Source organism: Salvelinus namaycush, chromosome 30, assembly GCF_016432855.1.
Source record: "Salvelinus namaycush isolate Seneca chromosome 30, SaNama_1.0, whole genome shotgun sequence".
NCBI lineage: Eukaryota > Metazoa > Chordata > Actinopteri > Salmoniformes > Salmonidae > Salvelinus > Salvelinus namaycush.
The window spans coordinates 2,021,838-2,045,477 of NC_052336.1; the positions used below are offsets into that span (position 1 = coordinate 2,021,838).

Here is a 23,640-nt window from a genome sequence, read left to right on the forward strand (position 1 = left end):
CCATGAAGGTAGGAGCTAACAGTAACCATAGAGGTAGACGGAGAGGAGCTAACAGGAACCATAGAGGTAGACGGAGAGGAGCTAACAGTAACCATAGAGGTAGACAGAGAGGAGCTAACAGTAACCATAGAGGTAGACGGAGAGGAGCTAACAGGAACCATAGAGGTAGACGGAGAGGAGCTAACAGGAACCATAGAGGTAGACGGAGACCTCAAGCCCATGAAGGTAGGAGCTAACAGGAACCATAGAGGTAGACGGAGAGGAGCTAACAGTAACCATAGAGGTAGACAGAGACCTCAAGCCCATGAAGGTAGGAGCTAACAGTAACCATAGAGGTAGACAGAGAGGAGCTAACAGTAACCATAGAGGTAGACAGAGAGGAGGTAACTCTAACTGCAATCATGTCTTTCCCCCGAAGGAAGTGGTTAGATAAAGATCTGTTTTGATACCAAGATGTTTGTATTGTAGCAGAGCAGCTGATTGAAGTTATCTTTACTCATGTAGTAATGTCACCCTCTCTGATACCTGAAGGAAATAGTTCCTTCAAGTCATAATGGAGCTTTCATGATTTAGTCATATTGATGGTTGACCTCAGGTGGGAGAATGGTATTGGTAAGTTGTAGCTAGTTAAATGTGTGCAATGTCGTCCCCTTCCTTTAGACTTGAAGTAGCTTTGTCTCTTAAACCATAACAGCCGAGCGTTGATGATTTAGTCACACTAACTAACTTCTGACTTCTGCTTGCAGCCTGGTTTGGAATGTAAGGTACATGCTACAACCTCTAGGGTTTGACCCTAAGATAATCAAGGCATGTAAGGTACATGCTACAACCTCTAGGGTTTGACCCTAAGATAATCAAGGCATGTAAGGTACATGCTACAGTCCTCGACAGTAAGATAATCAAGGCATGTAAGGTACATGCTACAATTCTCTAGGGTTTGACCCTAAGATAATCAAGGCATGTAAGGTACATGCTACAGTCCTCTAGGGTTTGACCCTAAGATAATCAAGGCAGGTAGCTTAGCGGTTAAGAGCGTTGGGTCAGTAACCGAAAGTTCACTGGTTAAAATCTGTCTATGTGGCCTTGAGAAAGGCGCTTAACCCTAATTGCTCCTGTAAGTCACTCTGGATAAGTGCTTCTGCTAAATGACTAAAATGTAAAATTGTCAGCGAATTAGCATTAGCCACGGCAAAATTAGCATTACCTATAGCAACATTAGCTTTATCTATAGCAACATTAGCTTTATCTATAGCAACATTAGCATTAGCCAAGGCAACATTAGCTTTACCTATAGCAACATTAGCTTTATCTATAGCAACATTAGCTTTACCTATAGCAACATTAGCATTAGCCAAGGCAATATTAGCTTTACCTATAGCAACATTAGCATTAGGCCCGAACAAAGTTGATTTACAGTTTAACGAATATCTGCTCGTTCGCCTCACTTTTCAAAAAATGTAATCCGTTAAACAGTAAATCAACATTTTATTGCCTTGTGCCGCGTTCACGTCATGTCGGGAACTCGTAAGTATGACCTTCCTACTGTGAAAAATGCACGTGGAACGTCCCTCCATCTCGTAATTATGACTAGAAATCTCGGGTATGATCTCTGGACACGCTGAGCTCTGACGTCAGGTACTACTGAAAATGGCAACTAACATTGCCGCGATTTATGCTGTCAATGGTGAGAATGGTTCTTGCGTTCCTTCCAATCTCCGAGCATGATGTGAATGCAGCATTAGCTACAGCATTATTGGCTTTAGCAACAGCAACATTAGCATTAGCTACAGCTCCATCCTATATGTCTCCTGTCTGTCCTCAAGTTAATTCGGGCTCCTCTACTTATCAACAGCATTAGCATTAGCTACATCCTCTCTGTTCTTGTGTCTCTTCAGGTTAACTAGTATTAGTGACATTAGCATTAGCAACCATTAACTACATCATCTGTTCTTGTGTCTCTTCAGGTTAACTAGTATTAGTGACATTAGCAACCATTAGCATTAGCTACAGCTACATCCTCTCTGTTCTTGTGTCTCTTCAGGTTAACTAGTATTAGTGACATTAGTATTAGCAACCATTAGCATTAGCTACATCCTCTCTGTTCTTGTCTCTTCAGGTTAACTAGTATTAGCAACCATTAGCATTAGCTTCAGCTACATGTCCTCTCTGTGCTTATCTCTTCAGGTTAACTAGTATTAGTGATATTAGCATTAGCAACCATTAGCATTAGCTCCAGCTACATATCCTCTCTGTCGTCTGTTCTCCCCAGGTTGCCCTGAGTCAGGACGACCTAACAGTCCTGTTGAGGATCCTGATGGAGAACATTGGAGAAGCCAGCGGTCTTCAGCCAGACCAACACACCAGCCCCGACACGGCAGCCCTGAAACACAAGACTACGCTGATGCTCAAAACAGACTACCCCAAAGGTCAGAGGTCACGAGCGTGTGTGTAATGTATCGACTTGAGTCCTGAGCGTGTTAATTCTTCTGACCGTGTTTCTGTTCTCTCCTCGTCCTTCAGATGGTGTTGAGAACATGGTTGAACTTCCAGAACAACCGGTAGAAGAGGAACCCCTGGAAACCATGAAGTTTATCTTCAACATAGAGTCCCTGGGACTGGTCCTGTACAGCAATGACCCTAAACAGGTACGTACCTATAGGGGATGTAGCCCGGTCTCACTAAACAGGTACGTATCTATAGGTGATGTAGCCCAGTCTCACTAAACAGGTACGTATCTATAGGTGATGTAGCCCGGTCTCACTAAACAGATACGTATCTATAGGTGATGTAGCCCGGTCTCACTAAACAGATACGTATCTATAGGTGATGTAGCCCGGTCTCACTAAACAGATACGTATCTATAGGTGATGTAGCCCAGTCTCACTAAACAGGTACGTATCTATAGGTGATGTAGCCCGGTCTCACTAAACAGGTACGTATCTATAGGTGATGTAGCTCAGTCTCACTAAACAGGTACGTATCTATAGGTGATGTAGCCCAGTCTCACTAAACAGGTACGTATCTATAGGTGATGTAGCCCAGTCTCACTAAACAGGTACGTATCTATAGGTGATGTAGCCCGGTCTCACTAAACAGATACGTATCTATAGGTGATGTAGCCCGGTCTCACTAAACAGGTACGTATCTATAGGTGATGTAGCCCAGTCTCACTAAACAGGTACGTATCTATAGGGGATGTAGCTCAGTCTCACTAAACAGGTACGTATCTATAGGTGATGTAGCCCGGTCTCACTAAACAGGTACGTATCTATAGGTGATGTAGCCCGGTCTCACTAAACAGGTACGTATCTATAGGTGATGTAGCCCAGTCTCACTAAACAGGTACGTATCTATAGGTGATGTAGCCCGGTCTCACTAAACAGGTACGTATCTATAGGTGATGTAGCCCAGTCTCACTAAACAGATACGTATCTATAGGTGATGTAGCTCAGTCTCACTAAACAGGTACGTATCTATAGGTGATGTAGCCCGGTCTCACTAAACAGGTACGTATCTATAGGTGATGTAGCCCGGTCTCACTAAACAGGTACGTATCTATAGGTGATGTAGCCCGGTCTCACTAAACAGGTACGTATCTATAGGTGATGTAGCCCAGTCTCACTAAACAGGTACGTATCTATAGGTGATGTAGCCCAGTCTCACTAAACAGGTACGTATCTATAGGTGATGTAGCCCAGTCTCACTAAACAGGTACGTATCTATAGGTGATGTAGCCCGGTCTCACTAAACAGATACGTATCTATAGGTGATGTAGCCCGGTCTCACTAAACAGGTACGTATCTATAGGTGATGTAGCTCGGTCTCACTAAACAGGTACGTATCTATAGGTGATGTAGCTCGGTCTCACTAAACAGGTACGTATCTATAGGTGATGTAGCCCAGTCTCACTAAACAGGTACGTATCTATAGGTGATGTAGCCCAGTCTCACTAAACAGGTACGTATCTATAGGTGATGTAGCCCAGTCTCACTAAACAGGTACGTATCTATAGGTGATGTAGCCCAGTCTCACTAAACAGGTACGTATCTATAGGTGATGTAGCTCAGTCTCACTTCTAATGACCCTAAACAGGTACGTATCTATAGGTGATGTAGCCCGGTCTCACTAAACAGGTACGTATCTATAGGTGATGTAGCTCAGTCTCACTTCTAATGACCCTAAACAGGTACGTATCTATAGGTGATGTAGCTCAGTCTCACTAAACAGGTACGTATCTATAGGTGATGTAGCCCAGTCTCACTAAACAGGTACGTATCTATAGGTGATGTAGCCCAGTCTCACTAAACAGGTACGTATCTATAGGTGATGTAGCTCAGTCTCACTAAACAGGTACGTATCTATAGGTGATGTAGCCCAGTTTCACTAAACAGGTACGTATCTATAGGTGATGTAGCCCAGTCTCACTAAACAGGTACGTATCTATAGGTGATGTAGCCCGGTCTCACTAAACAGGTACGTATCTATAGGTGATGTAGCTCAGTCTCACTAAACAGGTACGTATCTATAGGTGATGTAGCTCAGTCTCCCTAAACAGGTACGTATCTATAGGTGATGTAGCTCAGTCTCACTAAACAGGTACGTATCTATAGGTGATGTAGCCTGGTCTCACTAAACAGGTACGTATCTATAGGTGATGTAGCCCAGTCTCACTAAACAGGTACGTATCTATAGGTGATGTAGCTCAGTCTCCCTAAACAGGTACGTATCTATAGGTGATGTAGCTCAGTCTCACTAAACAGGTACGTATCTATAGGTGATGTAGCTCAGTCTCCCTAAACAGGTACGTATCTATAGGTGATGTAGCTCAGTCTCACTAAACAGGTACGTGTCTATAGGTGATGTAGCTCAGACTCCCTAAACAGGTACGTATCTATAGGTGATGTAGCCCGGTCTCACTAAACAGGTACGTATCTATAGGTGATGTAGCCCGGTCTCACTAAACAGGTACGTATCTATAGGTGATGTAGCCCGGTCTCCCTAAACAGGTACGTATCTATAGGTGATGTAGCCCGGTCTCACTAAACAGGTACGTATCTATAGGTGATGTAGCCCGGTCTCACTAAACAGGTACGTATCTATAGGTGATGTAGCTCAGTCTCACTAAACAGGTACGTATCTATAGGTGATGTAGCTCAGTCTCACTAAACAGGTACGTATCTATAGGTGATGTAGCCCAGTCTCACTAAACAGGTACGTATCTATAGGTGATGTAGCTCAGTCTCACTAAACAGGTACGTATCTATAGGTGATGTAGCTCAGTCTCACTAAACAGGTACGTATCTATAGGTGATGTAGCCCGGTCTCACTAAACAGGTACGTATCTATAGGTGATGTAGCTCAGTCTCACTAAACAGGTACGTATCTATAGGTGATGTAGCTCAGTCTCCCTAAACAGGTACGTATCTATAGGTGATGTAGCCCAGTCTCACTAAACAGGTACGTATCTATAGGTGATGTAGCCCGGTCTCACTAAACAGGTACGTATCTATAGGTGATGTAGCTCAGTCTCACTAAACAGGTACGTATCTATAGGTGATGTAGCTCAGTCTCACTAAACAGGTACGTATCTATAGGTGATGTAGCCCGGTCTCACTAAACAGGTACGTATCTATAGGTGATGTAGCCCGGTCTCACTAAACAGGTACGTATCTATAGGTGATGTAGCCCAGTCTCACTAAACAGGTACGTATCTATAGGTGATGTAGCCCAGTCTCACTAAACAGGTACGTATCTATAGGTGATGTAGCCCGGTCTCACTAAACAGGTACGTATCTATAGGTGATGTAGCCCGGTCTCACTAAACAGGTACGTATCTATAGGTGATGTAGCCCGGTCTCACTAAACAGGTACGTATCTATAGGTGATGTAGCCCGGTCTCACTAAACAGGTACGTATCTATAGGTGATGTAGCCCAGTCTCACTAAACAGGTACGTATCTATAGGTGATGTAGCCCGGTCTCACTAAACAGGTACGTATCTATAGGTGATGTAGCCCAGTCTCACTAAACAGGTACGTATCTATAGGTGATGTAGCTCAGTCTCACTTCTAATGTACTCTATGGAGGAACCGGGGGAATTGGGCCGTGGTCAGCGCTGGCGTCAGTAATGACAGTCATTTCCTCCTAATGTCCTCTCTGCTCTCCAAGCCCTGGATAATTAGATAAAGACACGATTAGGGGGAAGCGTTTGCACAGCTACCAAACACCAGTCATTACTGTCCAACATGACCCTATGGTAATGACCTTGTAATGACTCTGTGGTAATGACCTTGTAATGACTCTGTGGTAATGACTCTGTGGTAATGACCTTGTAATGACTCTGTGGTAATGACCGTGTAATGACTCTGTGGTAATGACCTTGTAATGACTCTGTGGTAATGACCGTGTAATGACTATGTGGTAATGACTCTGTGGTAATGACCTTGTAATGACTCTGTGGTAATGACCGTGTAATGACTCTGTGGTAATGACCCTGTGGTAATGACCTTGTAATGACCCTGTAATGACTCTGTGGTAATGACCTTGTAATGACTCTGTGGTAATGACCTTGTAATGACTCTGTGGTAATGACCCTGTAATGACTCTGTGGTAATGACCTTGTAATGACCTTGTAATGACTCTGTGGTAATGACCTTGTAATGACTCTGTGGTAATGACCTTGTAATGACTCTGTGGTAATGACCTTGTAATGACTCTGTGGTAATGACCTTGTAATGACTCTGTGGTAATGACTCTGTGGTAATGACCCTGTAATGACTCTGTGGTAATGACCTTGTAATGACTCTGTGGTAATGACCTTGTAATGACCTTGTAATGACTCTGTGGTAATGACCTTGTAGTGACTCTGTGGTAATGACCTTGTAGTGACTCTGTGGTAATGACCTTGTAGTGACTCTCGGTAGTTCCCCCAGTGGTTCGCTGATGTTTCAACGGGACAACTAGGTTCGTTTATGGACAGATTGTATGTCTTGTTTCCCCATTTCCAAGGTGTCAGCAGTGTCTCAACACCAGGAGAGGCTGTGTCTGGGGGAGTTGACCCTTCACCTGATGAAGGCTTCAGGGAAGATGTTTAACAACGGAGCCATGGAGGTCTCTACCATCCTCACAGCCTGCACCCTGGACGACATGAGGACGGGCGTACAGAGAGTCACCTCGCGGTTAGTCTCACGCTTTCCCCGCCAGACGTCACACCATATCGTCGTTGGGAGAGTCACGGCTGGGGTGGAGGATACCTCCGGTTAAACTAGTGCATTATACTGCTGGGTTGTGTTCTGTACGGTACCAGTCGGGTCGGTCTCAATACTACTGGGTTGTGTTCTGTACAGTACCAGTCGGGTCGGTCTCAATACTACTGGGTTGTGTTCTGTACGGTACCAGTCGGGTCAGTCTCAATACTACTGGGTTGTGTTCTGTACGGTACCAGTCGGGTCGGTCTCAATACTACTGGGTTGTGTTCTGTAGGGTACCAGTCGGGTCGGTCTCAATACTACTGGGTTGTGTTCTGTACGGTACCAGTCGGGTCGGTCTCAATACTACTGGGTTGTGTTCTGTACAGTACCAGTCGGGTCGGTCTCAATACTACTGGGTTGTGTTCTGTACGGTACCAGTCGGGTCGGTCTCAATACTACTGGGTTGTGTTCTGTACAGTACCAGTCGGGTCGGTCTCAATACTACTGGGTTGTGTTCTGTACAGTCGGGTCGGTCTCAATACTACTGGGTTGTGTTCTGTACAGTACCAGTCGGGTCGGTCTCAATACTACTGGGTTGTGTTCTGTACAGTCAGGTCGGTCTCAATACTACTGGGTTGTGTTCTGTACAGTACCAGTCGGGTCGGTCTCAATACTACTGGGCTGTGTTCTGTACAGTCGGGTCAGTCTCAATACTACTGGGTTGTGTTCTGTACGGTACCAGTCGGGTCGGTCTCAATACTACTGGGTTGTGTTCTGTACAGTACCAGTCGGGTCGGTCTCAATACTACTGGGCTGTGTTCTGTACAGTCGGGTCGGTCTCAATACTACTGGGTTGTGTTCTGTACAGTACCAGTCGGGTCGGTCTCAATGTATCGATTGTTGGATTGATTAATTTTGATATGTAACCTCATGTTTGCCCAAACCCCTCAGGATGCTGGGTAAGCGTGACGAGACGAGCGAGGAAGCCATGATAGACGTGACGTACACGCAGAGTGCCAGCGAGCGCCAGGTGGTGGCGGTGTTACAGAAGCTCTATCTGTGTGCCAGCGTTGAGTTTCTCATGGCAGTGGCAGACTTCTTCATTCAGGCCCTGCCCCAGAGCTCTGCCCAGGACGTGCCCACTAACACCATGCTAGCCCTGCCAGACCTGGCCAAGACCTCCCAGCTACCCCTCAAACAGCTGGCCGAGCTTCGGGATAGAGCCACCACTGACCCCAGAACAGGTAAGGGGAGAGAGACAGAGGGTGGGGGAAATAAATGACAAACAGAAAACTATACAGCCATTCAATGTTCATAGGATTTCCTTTTGGTGTGGAGTGATGGGAATGTATTGTGATGGCTACAGTGTTTTGGTGTAGAGTGATGGTAATGTATTGTGATGGCTACAGTGTTTTGGTGTAGAGTGATGGCTACAGTGTATTGGTGTGGAGTGATGGTAATGTATTGTGATGGCTACAGTGTTTTGGTGTAGAGTGATGGCTACAGTGTATTGGTGTGGAGTGATGGTAATGTATTGTGATGGATACAGTGTATTGGTGTGGAGTGATGGTAATGTATTGTGATGGCTACAGTGTTTTGGTGTGGAGTGATGGTAATGTATTGTGATGGCTACAGTGTTTTTGTATGGAGTGATGGTAATGTATTGTGATGGCTACAGTGTATTGGTAATGTATTGTGATGGCTGCAGTGTATTGGTGTGGAGTGATGGCTACAGTGTATTGGTGTGGAGTGATGGTAATGTATTGTGATGGCTACAGTGTTTGGTGTGGAGTGATGGCTACAGTGTTTTGGTGTGGAGTGATGGTAATGTATTGTGATGGCTACAGTGTATTGGTGTGGAGTGATGGTAATGTATTGTGATGGCTACAGTGTATTGGTGTGGAGTGATGGTAATGTATTGTGATGGCTACAGTGTTTTGGTGTGGAGTGATGGTAATGTATTGTGATGGCTACAGTGTATTGGTATGGAGTATTGGTAATGTATTGTGATGGCTACAGTGTATTGGTATGGAGTATTGGTAATGTATTGTGATGGCTACAGTGTATTGGTGTGGAGTGATGGTAATGTATTGTACATTGTGTTTTCTTTACCTTTCTATATTCTTCGTTCAGTTTCATACCTGACAGGATATGTGTATCCTCTCCCTCTCTCTCTACCCGCCATACCAAATAAGATGCTGTTCTTAACTGACTTGTCTAGTTAAATAAAGGTTACATTTAAAACATGTAAATACCAAATATTAGGCTATGTGCAGTGGAGAGGTGATGCTTCTTCCCCCTCTCTCTACCCTCCAGTCCCAGGACCAAGCTGCGTGCTGTCATACTAGACCCAGAGGTGATGTTTCTCCCCTCCTCTCTCCCCCCAGGCTCCAGTCCCAGGACCAAGCTGCGTCCTGTCATACTAGACCCAGAGGTGATGTTTCTCCCCTCCTCTCTCCCCCAGGCTCCAGTCCCAGGACCAAGCTGCGTGCTGTCATACTAGACCCAGAGGTGATGTTTCTCCCCTCCTCTCTCCCCCCAGGCTCCAGTCCCAGGACCAAGCTGCGTGCTGTCATACTAGACCCAGAGGTGATGTTTCTTCCCTCCTCTCTCCCCCAGGCTCCAGCCCCAAGCTGCGTGCTGTCATACTAGACCCAGAGGTGATGTTTCTTCCCTCCTCTCTCTCCCCCAGGCTCCAGTCCCAGGACCAAGCTGCGTGCTGTCATACTAGACCCAGAGGTGATGTTTCTCCCCTCCTCTCTCCCCCCAGGCTCCAGTCCCAGGACCAAGCTGCGTCCTGTCATACTAGACCCAGAGGTGATGTTTCTTCCCTCCTCTCTCTCCCCCAGGCTCCAGTCCCAGGACCAAGCTGCGTGCTGTCATACTAGACCCAGAGGTGATGTTTCTTCCCTCCTCTCTCTCCCCCAGGCTCCAGTCCCAGGACCAAGCTGCATGCTGTCATACTAGACCCAGAGGTGGTGTTTCTCCCCTCCTCTCTCCCCCAGGCTCCAGTCCCAGGACCAAGCTGCGTGCTGTCATACTAGACCCAGAGGTGATGTTTCTCCCCTCCTCTCTCCCCCCAGTCTCCAGTCCCAGGACCAAGCTGCGTCCTGTCATACTAGACCCAGAGGTGATGTTTCTTCCCTCCTCTCTCTCCCCCAGGCTCCAGTCCCAGGACCAAGCTGCGTCCTGTCATACTAGACCCAGAGGTGATGTTTCTCCCCTCCTCTCTCCCCCCAGGCTCTAGTCCCAGGACCAAGCTGCGTGCTGTCATACTAGACCCAGAGGTGATGTTTCTTCCCTCCTCTCTCTCCCCCAGGCTCCAGCCCCAAGCTGCGTGCTGTCATACTAGACCCAGAGGTGATGTTTCTCCCCTCCTCTCTCCCCCAGGCTCCAGTCCCAGGACCAAGCTGCGTGCTGTCATACTAGACCCAGAGGTGGTGTTTGTGGCTAACCTGATGAGTGCGGACGCTCCGGCCCTGGTGGCCTCCTTCCAATGTGACTTCAGTCTGAAGCTAGAGCCTGGGGGACAAAGCATGACGGCCAACCTCAGAGAGCTCAAAGTTCTGGCCTGTCCCTTCATCAGGACCAATGAGAACAAGGTGGTCACCACGGTGAGCATAAAAATAGCTTTTAATAGACGTTTTTTTTGAAAACCCTCTACACTGCGTCTAATGTAACTACTGTAAGACATCAGCTGGGATGACTCATGATTCAAATAATAGATATAATTCAAACGGTTTTAGAAACTAGAGTGTTTTCTATCCAATAGTAATAATAATATGCATATTGTATGATTTTCCCCCAAAGTGAAAACAGCGCCCTCTGTCCTCAACAGGTTAATAGACCCTCTACACTGCGTCTAATGTAACTACTGTAAGGCATCAGCTGGGATGACTCATGATTCAAAGCTATTTGCAATTGCGTTTTAATACGTTTTTCCTTGAAAGTATTTTTGAATTGAATCAACTCCCTAATGCTTCTTTCTCATTGGTCTTCAGGTGCTACGTCCGTGTTCTGTCTTCCTGGAAACCAAAACCCACCCCGACCAACCCCTTACCGGCTCTGTGACTGTGGAGGAAGTCATTATCAAAGTAGGTTTCATCCCTTCTTTGTCAAGTTTAGTTTGGTTAAAAAGTTATGGCAGCGTGTACCAATGTGCTCTGAGTAGAGGTCTTCACGGGTCCAATGGACCTGGGGCTTTCCCACCCGGACTTAATTTGCATAAATAATAAATATTTATTTTTAATAGACTAATAGCTGCCATAGCTAGGTTATTTATCATCAAATATGATTACGTAATACTTGGCATGGACTGCATCGAACCAGGACGAGAAGTTAACGTGGGTCGTTGCAGCCTACCTGTTGGCTCTGGGTGGTTGCAGCCTACCTGTTGGCTCTGGGTGGTTGCAGCCTACCTGTTGGCTCTGGGTGGTTGCAGCCTACCTGTTGGCTCTGGGTGGTTGCAGCCTACCTGTTGGCTCTGGGTGGTTGCAGCCTACCTGTTGGCTCTGGGTGGTTGCAGCCTACCTGTTGGCTCTGGGTGGTTGCAGCCTACCTGTTGGCTCTGGGTGGTTGCAGCCTACCTGTTGGCTCTGGGTCGTTGCAGCCTACCTGTTGGCTCTGGGTGGTTGCAGCCTACCTGTTGGCTCTGGGTGGTTGCAGCCTACCTGTTGGCTCTGGGTGGTTGCAGCCTACTTGTTGGCTCTGGGTGGTTGCAGCCTACCTGTTGGCTCTGGGTGGTTGCAATCTACCTGTTGGCTCTGGGTCGTTGCAGCCTACCTGTTGGCTCTGGGTGGTTGCAGCCTACCTGTTGGCTCTGGGTGGTTGCAGCCTACCTGTTGGCTCTGGGTGGTTGCAGCCTACCTGTTGGCTCTGGGTGGTTGCAGCCTACCTGTTGGCTCTGGGTCGCTGTAGCCTACCTGTTGGCTCTGGGTCGCTGTAGCCTATCCCTGGGTCGTTGTAGCCCATCCCTGGGTCGTTGTAGCCCATCTCTGGGTCGTTGTAGCCCATCTCTCTCTTTACATTTTAATTCCATCAAATCATCTTCCATTGGTTTGTTATCTCCTAACCTTTTCCACACCTGGAGCGAGACTCTGACTGTAGCCTATTGCCTCTTTGATGAGTTATGATTGGCCAACAACAAGCTACACGCTCCACTCTGGTGAAAACCAAGAGCAACAACATCAATTTATCTCTCTCTACTGCAGCAGTCTCATTCAGATCTGTACTGGCCCTTCCGGACAAGTCAGTTAAAATTACACATACCCGAGACCCGTGATATATACCCGAGACCCGTGATATATACATACCCGAGACCCGTGATATATTCCCTAGACCCGGGATATATGCATACCCGAGACCCGTGATATATATACATACCCGAGACCCGTGATATATACCCGAGACCTGTGATATATATATATATACATACCCGAGACCCGTGATATACCCGAGACCCGTGATATATACATACCCGAGACCCGTGATATATACATACCCGAGACCCGTGATATATATACATACCCGAGACCCGTGATATACCCGAGACCCGTGATATATATATACATACCCGAGACCCGTGATATATATATACATACCCGAGACCCGTGATATATACCCGAGACCCGTGATATATACCCGAGACCCGTGACATTATTTCGAGTTCTGGATCCGGTACCCTCTCAGGTATTCGGGTACAGGTGCATCCATGAAGACCTCTAGCTCTGAGTGCTCGGAGTGAGAAATGGTTTGAATTATTGAACCGCCTGATGCACTGAGAGGCTACTTATAAACATAGATCGTCAATCGAGATTTTCAATTGATCATCACACATCAGAATCCGCTGACTTCCCCCGTATGAGTAAAGGATAAATAAAGTAGAAAATAAATAGCTCACACGCTCTTCCCTTCCCTCTCTCAGATCTCCCCGGTCATCCTGAACACAGTGATGACCATCACGGCAGCCATGACTGCTAAACCTAAAGACAAGGCAGCGGAGGAGGAGAAGACTGAGGTCAGCGACCTGTGGTCCACCATGAACATCTACACCTGCAACTACTGGTTCCTGGGTGTGGACTCTGCCAGCGAGGTACAGATACTACGGTCGGGGGTCAATTCCTTTTCAATTCCATTTCAATTCGGGAAGTACACTGAGAGAATTTGGAATAGGAATTTAGTTTACTTTCTGAATTGACTGGAATTTAAATTGAATACCTCTTTTAATATGTTCTATTGAGGTCTAGAACCTTCTGTCTCTATACATTAACCTTCTGTCTCTATACATTAACCTTCTGTCTCAATACAATAACCTTCTGTCTCTATACATTAACCTTCTGTCTCTATACATTAACCTTCTGTCTCTATACATTAACCTTCTGTCTCTATACATTAACCTTCTGTCTCTATACATTAACCTTCTGTCTCTATACATTAACCTTCTGTCTCTATACAATAACCTTCTGCCTCTATACATTAACCTTCTGTCTCTATACATTAACCTTCTGTCTCTATACAATAACCTTCTGTCTCTATACAATAACCTTCTGTCTCTGTCTCTATACATTAACCTTCTGTCTCTATACAATAACCTTCTGCCCCTATACAATAACCTTCTGTCCCTATACAATAACCTTCTTTCTCTATACATTAACCTTCTGTCTCTATACAATAACCTTCTGTCCCTATACATTAACCTTCTGTCTCTATACATTAACCTTCTGTCTCTATACAATAACCTTCTGTCTCTATACATTAACCTTCTGTCTCTATACAATAACCTTCTGTCTCTGTCTCTATACAATAACCTTCTGTCTCTGTCTCTATACATTAACCTTCTGCCTCTATACAATAACCTTCTGCCTCTATACATTAACCTTCTGTCTCTATACAATAACCTTCTGTCTCTGTCTCTATACATTAACCTTCTGTCTCTATACACTAACCTTCTGCCTCTATACATTAACCTTCTGTCTCTATACATTAACCTTCTGTCTCTATACAATAACCTTCTGTCTCTATACATTAACCTTCTGTCTCTATACAATAACCTTCTGTCTCTATACAATAACCTTCTGTCTCTATACAATAACCTTCTGTCTCTATACGTCTCTATACATTAACCTTCTGTCTCTATACGTCTCTATACATTAACCTTCTGTCTCTATACGTCTCTATACAATAACCTTCTGTCTCTATACAATAACCTTCTGTCTCTATACGTCTCTATACATTAACCTTCTGTCTCTATACGTCTCTATACATTAACCTTCTGTCTCTATACAATAACCTTCTGTCTCTATACAATAACCTTCTGTCTCTATACATTAACCTTCTGTCTCTATACAATAACCTTCTGTCTCTATACAATAACCTTCTGTCTCTATACAATAACCTTCTGTCTCTATACATTAACCTTCTGTCTCTGTCTCTATACATTAACCTTCTGTCTCTATACATTAACCTTCTGTCTCTATACATTAACCTTCTGTCTCTATACAATAACCTTCTGTCTCTATACATTAACCTTCTGTCTCTATACAATAACCTTCTGTCTCTATACATTAACCTTCTGTCTCTATACATTAACCTTCTGTCTCTATACATTAACCTTCTGTCTCTGTCTATACATTAACCTTCTGTCTCTATACATTAACCTTCTGTCTCTATACATTAACCTTCTGTCTCTATACATTAACCTTCTGTCTCTATACAATAACCTTCTGTCTCTATACAATAACCTTCTGTCTCTATACATTAACCTTCTGTCTCTATACAATAACCTTCTGTCTCTATACATTAACCTTCTGTCTCTGTACAATAACCTTCTGTCTCTATACAGTAACCTTCTGTCCCTGTCTCTATACAGTAACCTTCTGTCTCTATACATTAACCTTCTGTCTCTATACATTAACCTTCTGTCTCTATACATTAACCTTCTGCCTCTATACATTAACCTTCTGTCTCTATACAATAACCTTCTGTCTCTATACATTAACCTTCTGCCTCTATACATTAACCTTCTGTCTCTATACAATAACCTTCTGTCTCTATACATTAACCTTCTGCCTCTATACATTAACCTTCTGTCCCTGTCTCTATACAATAACCTTCTGCCTCTATACATTAACCTTCTGTCTCTATACAATAACCTTCTGTCTCTATACATTAACCTTCTGTCTCTATACATTAACCTTCTGTCTCTATAATTAACCTTCTGTCTCTATACATTAACCTTCTGTCTCTATAATTAACCTTCTGTCTCTATACGTTAACCTTCTGTCTCTATACAATAACCTTCTGTCCCTATACACTAACCTTCTGTCTCTATACATTAACCTTCTGTCTCTATACATTAACCTTCTGTCTCTATAATTAACCTTCTGTCTCTATACAATAACCTTCTGTCTCTATACATTAACCTTCTGTCTCTATACATTAACCTTCTGTCTCTATACATTAACCTTCTGTCTCTATACATTAACCTTCTGTCTCTATACATTAACCTTCTGTCTCTATACATTAACCTTCTGTCTCTATACATTAACCTTCTGTCTCTATACAATAACCTTCTGTCTCTATACAATAACCTTCTGTCTCTATACATTAACCTTCTGCCTCTATACATTAACCTTCTGTCTCTGTCTCTATACATTAACCTTCTGTCTCTATACAATAACCTTCTGTCTCTATACAATAACCTTCTGTCTCTATACATTAACCTTCTGTCTCTATACAATAACCTTCTGTCTCTATACATTAACCTTCTGTCTCTATACATTAACCTTCTGTCTCTATACATTAACCTTCTGCCTCTATACATTAACCTTCTGTCTCTGTCTCTATACAATAACCTTCTGTCTCTATACATTAACCTTCTGTCTCTATACAATAACCTTCTGTCTCTATACATTAACCTTCTGTCTCTATACATTAACCTTCTGTCTCTATACATTAACCTTCTGTCTCTATACATTAACCTTATGTCTCTATACATTAACCTTCTGTCTCTGTCTCTATACATTAACCTTCTGTCTCTATAAATTAACCTTCTGTCTCTGTCTCTATACATTAACCTTCTGTCTCTATACAATAACCTTCTGCCTCTATACATTAACCTTCTGTTTCTATACATTAACCTTCTGTCTCTATACAATAACCTTCTGCCTCTATACATTAACCTTCTGTCTCTATACAATAACCTTCTGCCTCTATACATTAACCTTCTGTCTCTATACATTAACCTTCTGTCTCTATACATTAACCTTCTGTCTCTATACATTAACCTTCTGTCTCTATACATTAACCTTCTGTCTCTATACAATAACCTTCTGTCTCTATACATTAACCTTCTGTCTCTATACATTAACCTTCTGTCTCTATACATTAACCTTCTGTCTCTATACAATAACCTTCTGTCTCTATACAATAACCTTCTGCCTCTATACATTAACCTTCTGTCTCTATACAATAACCTTCTGCCTCTATACATTAACCTTCTGTCTCTATACAATAACCTTCTGTCTCTATACAATAACCTTCTGTCTCTATACATTAACCTTCTGTCTCTATACAATAACCTTCTGTCTCTATACATTAACCTTCTGTCTCTATACATTAACCTTCTGTCTCTATACATTAACCTTCTGTCTCTGTCTCTATAATTAACCTTCTGTCTCTATACATTAACCTTCTGTCTCTATACAATAACCTTCTGCCTCTATACATTAACCTTCTGCCCCTATACAATAACCTTCTGCCTCTATACAATAACCTTCTGTCTCTATACATTAACCTTCTGCCTCTATACAATAACCTTCTGTCTCTGTCTCTATAATTAACCTTCTGTCTCTATACATTAACCTTCTGCCTCTATACATTAACCTTCTGTCTCTATACAATAACCTTCTGTCTCTATACATTAACCTTCTGTCTCTATACATTAACCTTCTGTCTCTATACATTAACCTTCTGTCTCTATACATTAACCTTCTGTCTCTATACATTAACCTTCTGTCTCTATACATTAACCTTCTGTCTCTATACATTAACCTTCTGTCTCTATACATTAACCTTCTGTCTCTATACAATAACCTTCTGTCTCTATACAATAACCTTCTGTCTCTATACATTAACCTTCTGTCTCTATACAATAACCTTCTGTCTCTATACAATAACCTTCTGCCTCTATACATTAACCTTCTGTCTCTGTCTCTATACAATAACCTTCTGTCTCTATACATTAACCTTCTGTCTCTATACATTAACCTTCTGTCTCTATACAATAACCTTCTGCCTCTATACATTAACCTTCTGTCTCTATACAATAACCTTCTGTCTCTATACAATAACCTTCTGTCTCTATACAATAACCTTCTGTCTCTATACATTAACCTTCTGCCTCTATACATTAACCTTCTGTCTCTGTCTCTATACATTAACCTTCTGTCTCTATACAATAACCTTCTGTCTCTATACAATAACCTTCTGTCTCTATACATTAACCTTCTGTCTCTATACAATAACCTTCTGTCTCTATACATTAACCTTCTGTCTCTATACATTAACCTTCTGTCTCTATACATTAACCTTCTGCCTCTATACATTAACCTTCTGTCTCTGTCTCTATACAATAACCTTCTGTCTCTATACATTAACCTTCTGTCTCTATACAATAACCTTCTGTCTCTATACATTAACCTTCTGTCTCTATACATTAACCTTCTGTCTCTATACATTAACCTTCTGTCTCTATACATTAACCTTCTGTCTCTATACATTAACCTTCTGTCTCTGTCTCTATACATTAACCTTCTGTCTCTATAAATTAACCTTCTGTCTCTGTCTCTATACATTAACCTTCTGTCTCTATACAATAACCTTCTGCCTCTATACATTAACCTTCTGTTTCTATACATTAACCTTCTGTCTCTATACAATAACCTTCTGCCTCTATACATTAACCTTCTGTCTCTATACAATAACCTTCTGTCTCTATACATTAACCTTCTGCCTCTATACATTAACCTTCTGTCTCTGTCTCTATACAATAACCTTCTGTCTCTATACAATAACCTTCTGTCTCTATACATTAACCTTCTGTCTCTAACCATTAACCTTCTGTCTCTATACAATAACCTTCTGTCTCTATACAATAACCTTCTGTCTCTGTCTCTATACATTAACCTTCTGTCTCTATACAATAACCTTCTGTCTCTATACATTAACCTTCTGCCTCTATACATTAACCTTCTGTCTCTGTCTCTATACAATAACCTTCTGTCTCTATACAATAACCTTCTGTCTCTATACAATAACCTTCTGTCTCTATACAATAACCTTCTGTCTCTATACATTAACCTTCTGTCTCTATACAATAACCTTCTGTCTCTATACAATAACCTTCTGTCTCTATACATTAACCTTCTGCCTCTATACATTAACCTTCTGTCTCTGTCTCTATACAATAACCTTCTGTCTCTATACATTAACCTTCTGTCTCTATACAATAACCTTCTGCCTCTATACATTAACCTTCTGTCTCTATACAATAACCTTCTGTCTCTATACAATAACCTTCTGTCTCTATACAATAACCTTCTGTCTCTATACATTAACCTTCTGTCTCTATACATTAACCTTCTGTCTCTATACATTAACCTTCTGTCTCTGTCTCTATACATTAACCTTCTGTCTCTATACAATAACCTTCTGTCTCTATACAATAACCTTCTGTCTCTATACAATAACCTTCTGTCTCTATACATTAACCTTCTGCCCCTATACAATAACCTTCTGTCTCTATACAATAACCTTCTGTCTCTATACATTAACCTTCTGTCTCTATACAATAACCTTCTGTCTCTATACAATAACCTTCTGTCTCTATACATTAACCTTCTGCCCCTATACAATAACCTTCTGTCTCTATACAATAACCTTCTGTCTCTATACATTAACCTTCTGTCTCTATACAATAACCTTCTGTCTCTACACATTAACCTTCTGTCTCTATAATTAACCTTCTGTCTCTATACATTAACCTTCTGTCTCTATACATTAACCTTCTGTCTCTATACATTAACCTTCTGCCTCTATACAATAACCTTCTGCCTCTATACATTAACCTTCTGTCTCTATACATTAACCTTCTGTCTCTGTCTCTATACATTAACCTTCTGTCTCTATACAATAACCTTCTGTCTCTATACATTAACCTTCTGTCTCTATACATTAACCTTCTGTCTCTATACAATAACCTTCTGTCTCTATACAATAACCTTCTGTCTCTATACAATAACCTTCTGTCTCTATACATTAACCTTCTGTCTCTATACACTAACCTTCTGTCTCTATACAATAACCTTCTGTCTCTATACATTAACCTTCTGTCTCTATACAATAACCTTCTGTCTCTATACATTAACCTTCTGCCTCTATACATTAACCTTCTGTCTCTGTCTCTATACATTAACCTTCTGTCTCTATACATTAACCTTCTGTCTCTATACAATAACCTTCTGTCTCTATACAATAACCTTCTGTCTCTATACATTAACCTTCTGTCTCTATACAATAACCTTCTGTCTCTATACAATAACCGTCTGTCTCTATACATTAACCTTCTGTCTCTATACAATAACCTTCTGTGCCCTGCCAGGAACATTTGGGGACTCCGTTTACCTCCACTATGCACCTTTGTTTTTGTATTCTCTACCTACAACTGGCATTAAACCTTAATATGACTTTCCCATCTAGGTGACGGAGAGTTTCAGTGACCAGGACGGCCGTAACTTTGGGGAGAGTTTCAAGGTGGATGTGAAGGTGATTCAGGTGACCATGGAGTCTGGTCTGGGCCACAGGACGGTCCCCCTGCTGCTGGCTGAGAGCTCTCTGTCTGGGACGGCCAAGAACTGGTCCTCCCTCCTCTACCTCTGCTCTGACATGACCCTGGAGGTGAGGACCGGAGCTTTTCACTACTCTCAAGTATCAGCCTAATGGACTTCCTCTTCCTGTACATACAGGAACTTCTCATGTGTTTTTTTAGGAAGTCAATAGGCAGACAAACAGCTTTTCTTTAGTCTGGTGCATTCCATACTTATGTAGGGATACTTGTTACCTTTGACATTCATGTATCCCGTGTGGTGCAGCGGTCTAAGGCACTGCATCTCAGGGCTAGTGGGCGTCCCATAGGGCAGGGCACAGTTGGCCCAGCGTCGTCCGGGTTTAGCCGGGGTAGGCCCGTCATTGTAAATACCAGTTTGTTCTTTAACTGACTTGCCTAGTTAAATAAAGGTTAAATAAACATTTTAAATCCTTTTGACTACCCGTGTTTTTTAGAATTTCATCATCAATAAAATGTGTTCATTGAAATTGATATAAATGGGATGGGTGCTGATTTTGACACTGTGTGAATATGTTGACTGTTGACAGGTGAACTACTTCAATGAGACCCATGCTGTCTGGGAACCGCTGATAGAGAGAGTGGAGGACGGCAAACGCAGGTGGAACCTCAAGCTAGAGGTACGCTGAGTAACCCTAACCAACCTCATAGTGGAACCTCAACCTAGAGGTACGCTGTATAACCCTAACTAACCTCATAGTGGAACCCTAACCACCTCATAGTGGAACCTCAACCTAGAGGTACGCTGAATTACCCTAACCAACCTCGTAGTGGAACCTCAACCTAGAGGTACGCTGAATTACTCTAACCAACCTCATAGTGGAACCTCAACCTAGAGGTACGCTGAATAACCCTAACCAACCTCATAGTGGAACCTCAACCTAGAGGTACGCTGAATTACTCTAACCAACCTCATAGTGGAACCTCAACCTAGAGGTACGCTGAGTAACCCTAACCAACCTCGTAGTGGAACCTCAACCAACCTCGTAGTGGAACCTCAACCTAGAGGTACGCTGAATAACCCTAACCAACCTCATAGTGGAACCTCAACCTAGAGGTACGCTGAATAACCCTAACCAACCTCATAGTGGAACCTCAACCTAGAGGTACGCTGAGTAACCCTAACCAACCTCATAGTGGAACCTCAACCTAGAGGTACGCTGAATAATCCTATCCAACCTCATAGTGGAACCTCAACCTAGAGGTACGCTGAATAACCCTAACCAACCTCATAGTGGAACCTCAACCTAGAGGTACGCTGAATAACCCTAACCAACCTCATAGTGGAACCTCAACCTAGAGGTACGCTGAATAACCCTAACCAACCTCGTAGTGGAACCTCAACAACCCTAACCAACCTCGTAGTGGAACCTCAACCTAGAGGTACGCTGAATAACCCTATCCAACCTCGTAGTGGAACCTCAACAACCCTAACCAACCTCATAGTGGAACCTCAACCTAGAGGTACGCTGTATAACCCTAACCAACCTCGTAGTGGAACCTCAACAACCCTAACCAACCTCATAGTGGAACCTCAACCTAGAGGTACGCTGAATAACCCTATCCAACCTCGTAGTGGAACCTAGAGGTACGCTGAGTAACCCTAACCAACCTCGTAGTGGAACCTCAACCTAGAGGTACGCTGAATAACCCTAACCAACCTCGTAGTGGAACCTCAACCTAGAGGTACGCTGAATAACCCTAACCAACCTCATAGTGGAACCTCAACCTAGAGGTACGCTGTATAACCCTAACCAACCTCGTAGTGGAACCTCAACAACCCTAACCAACCTCGTAGTGGAACCTCAACCTAGAGGTACGCTGAGTAACCCTAACCAACCTCATAGTGGAACCTCAACCTAGAGGTACGCTGAGTAACCCTAACCAACCTCATAGTGGAACCTCAACCTAGAGGTACGCTGAATAACCCTAACCAACCTCATAGTGGAACCTCAACCTAGAGGTACGCTGAATAACCCTAACCAACCTCGTAGTGGAACCTCAACCTAGAGGTACGCTGAGTAACCCTAACCAACCTCATAGTGGAACCTCAACCTAGAGGTACGCTGAATAACCCTAACCAACCTCGTAGTGGAACCTAGAGGTACGCTGAGTAACCCTAACCAACCTCATAGTGGAACCTCAACCTAGAGGTACGCTGAATAACCCTAACCAACCTCGTAGTGGAACCTCTACCTAGAGGTACGCTGAGTAACCCTAACCAACCTCATAGTGGAACCTAGAGGTACGCTGAATAACCCTAACCAACCTCATAGTGGAACCTCAACCTAGAGGTACGCTGAGTAACCCTAACCAACCTCGTAGTGGAACCTCAACCTCGAGGTACGCTGAGTAACCCTAACCAACCTCATAGTGGAACCTCAACCTAGAGGTACGCTGAATAACCCTAACCAACCTCGTAGTGGAACCTCAACCTCGAGGTACGCTGAGTAACCCTAACCAACCTCATAGTGGAACCTCAAGCTAGAGGTACGCTGAGTAACCCTAACCAACCTCGTAGTGGAACCTCAACAACCCTAACCAACCTCATAGTGGAACCTCAACCTAGAGGTACGCTGTATAACCCTAACCAACCTCGTAGTGGAACCTCAACAACCCTAACCAACCTCATAGTGGAACCTCAACCTAGAGGTACGCTGTATAACCCTAACCAACCTCGTAGTGGAACCTAGAGGTACGCTGAGTAACCCTAACCAACCTCATAGTGGAACCTCAACCTAGAGGTACGCTGAATAACCCTAACCAACCTCGTAGTGGAACCTCAACCTAGAGGTACGCTGAGTAACCCTAACCAACCTCATAGTGGAACCCTAACCAACCTCGTAGTGGAACCTCAACCTAGAGGTACGCTGAGTAACCCTAACCAACCTCATAGTGGAACCCTAACCAACCTCATAGTGGAACCTCAACCTAGAGGTACGCTGAGTAACCCTAACCAACCTCGTAGTGGAACCTCAACCTAGAGGTACGCTGAATAACCCTAACCAACCTCATAGTGGAACCTCAACCTAGAGGTACGCTGAATAACCCTAACCAACCTCATAGTGGAACCCTAACCAACCTCATAGTGGAACCTCAACCTAGAGGTACGCTGAGTAACCCTAACCAACCTCGTAGTGGAACCTCAACCTAGAGGTACGCTGAATAACCCTAACCAACCTCATAGTGGAACCTCAACAACCCTAACCAACCTCATAGTGGAACCTCAACCTAGAGGTACGCTGAGTAACCCTAACCAACCTCGTAGTGGAACCTCAACCTAGAGGTACGCTGAATAACCCTAACCAACCTCATAGTGGAACCTCAACAACCCTAACCAACCTCATAGTGGAACCTCAACCTAGAGGTACGCTGAGTAACCCTAACCAACCTCATAGTGGAACCTCAACCTAGAGGTACGCTGAGTAACCCTAACCAACCTCGTAGTGGAACCTCAACCTAGAGGTACGCTGAGTAACCCTAACCAACCTCATAGTGGAACCTCAACCTAGAGGTACGCTGAGTAACCCTAACCAACCTCATAGTGGAA

The 23,640-nt window shown here is 43.6% G+C and overlaps 1 protein-coding gene across 1 annotated transcript in view; it reads left to right on the top strand.

Moving 5' to 3' along the window:
• LOC120024761 (vacuolar protein sorting-associated protein 13C-like) overlaps positions 1-23,640 on the top strand; it is a 190,907-nt gene that overhangs the window by 94,879 nt on the left and 72,388 nt on the right. Inside the window, exons 27-36 of the mRNA XM_038969047.1 lie at positions 2,270-2,426; positions 2,521-2,645; positions 7,008-7,177; positions 8,141-8,389; positions 8,528-8,542; positions 10,587-10,803; positions 11,191-11,283; positions 13,113-13,280; positions 19,946-20,143; positions 20,621-20,710. Coding sequence (XP_038824975.1) covers positions 2,270-2,426; positions 2,521-2,645; positions 7,008-7,177; positions 8,141-8,389; positions 8,528-8,542; positions 10,587-10,803; positions 11,191-11,283; positions 13,113-13,280; positions 19,946-20,143; positions 20,621-20,710 — 1,482 coding nt within the window. The remainder of the gene's footprint in view (positions 1-2,269; positions 2,427-2,520; positions 2,646-7,007; positions 7,178-8,140; positions 8,390-8,527; positions 8,543-10,586; positions 10,804-11,190; positions 11,284-13,112; positions 13,281-19,945; positions 20,144-20,620; positions 20,711-23,640) is intronic.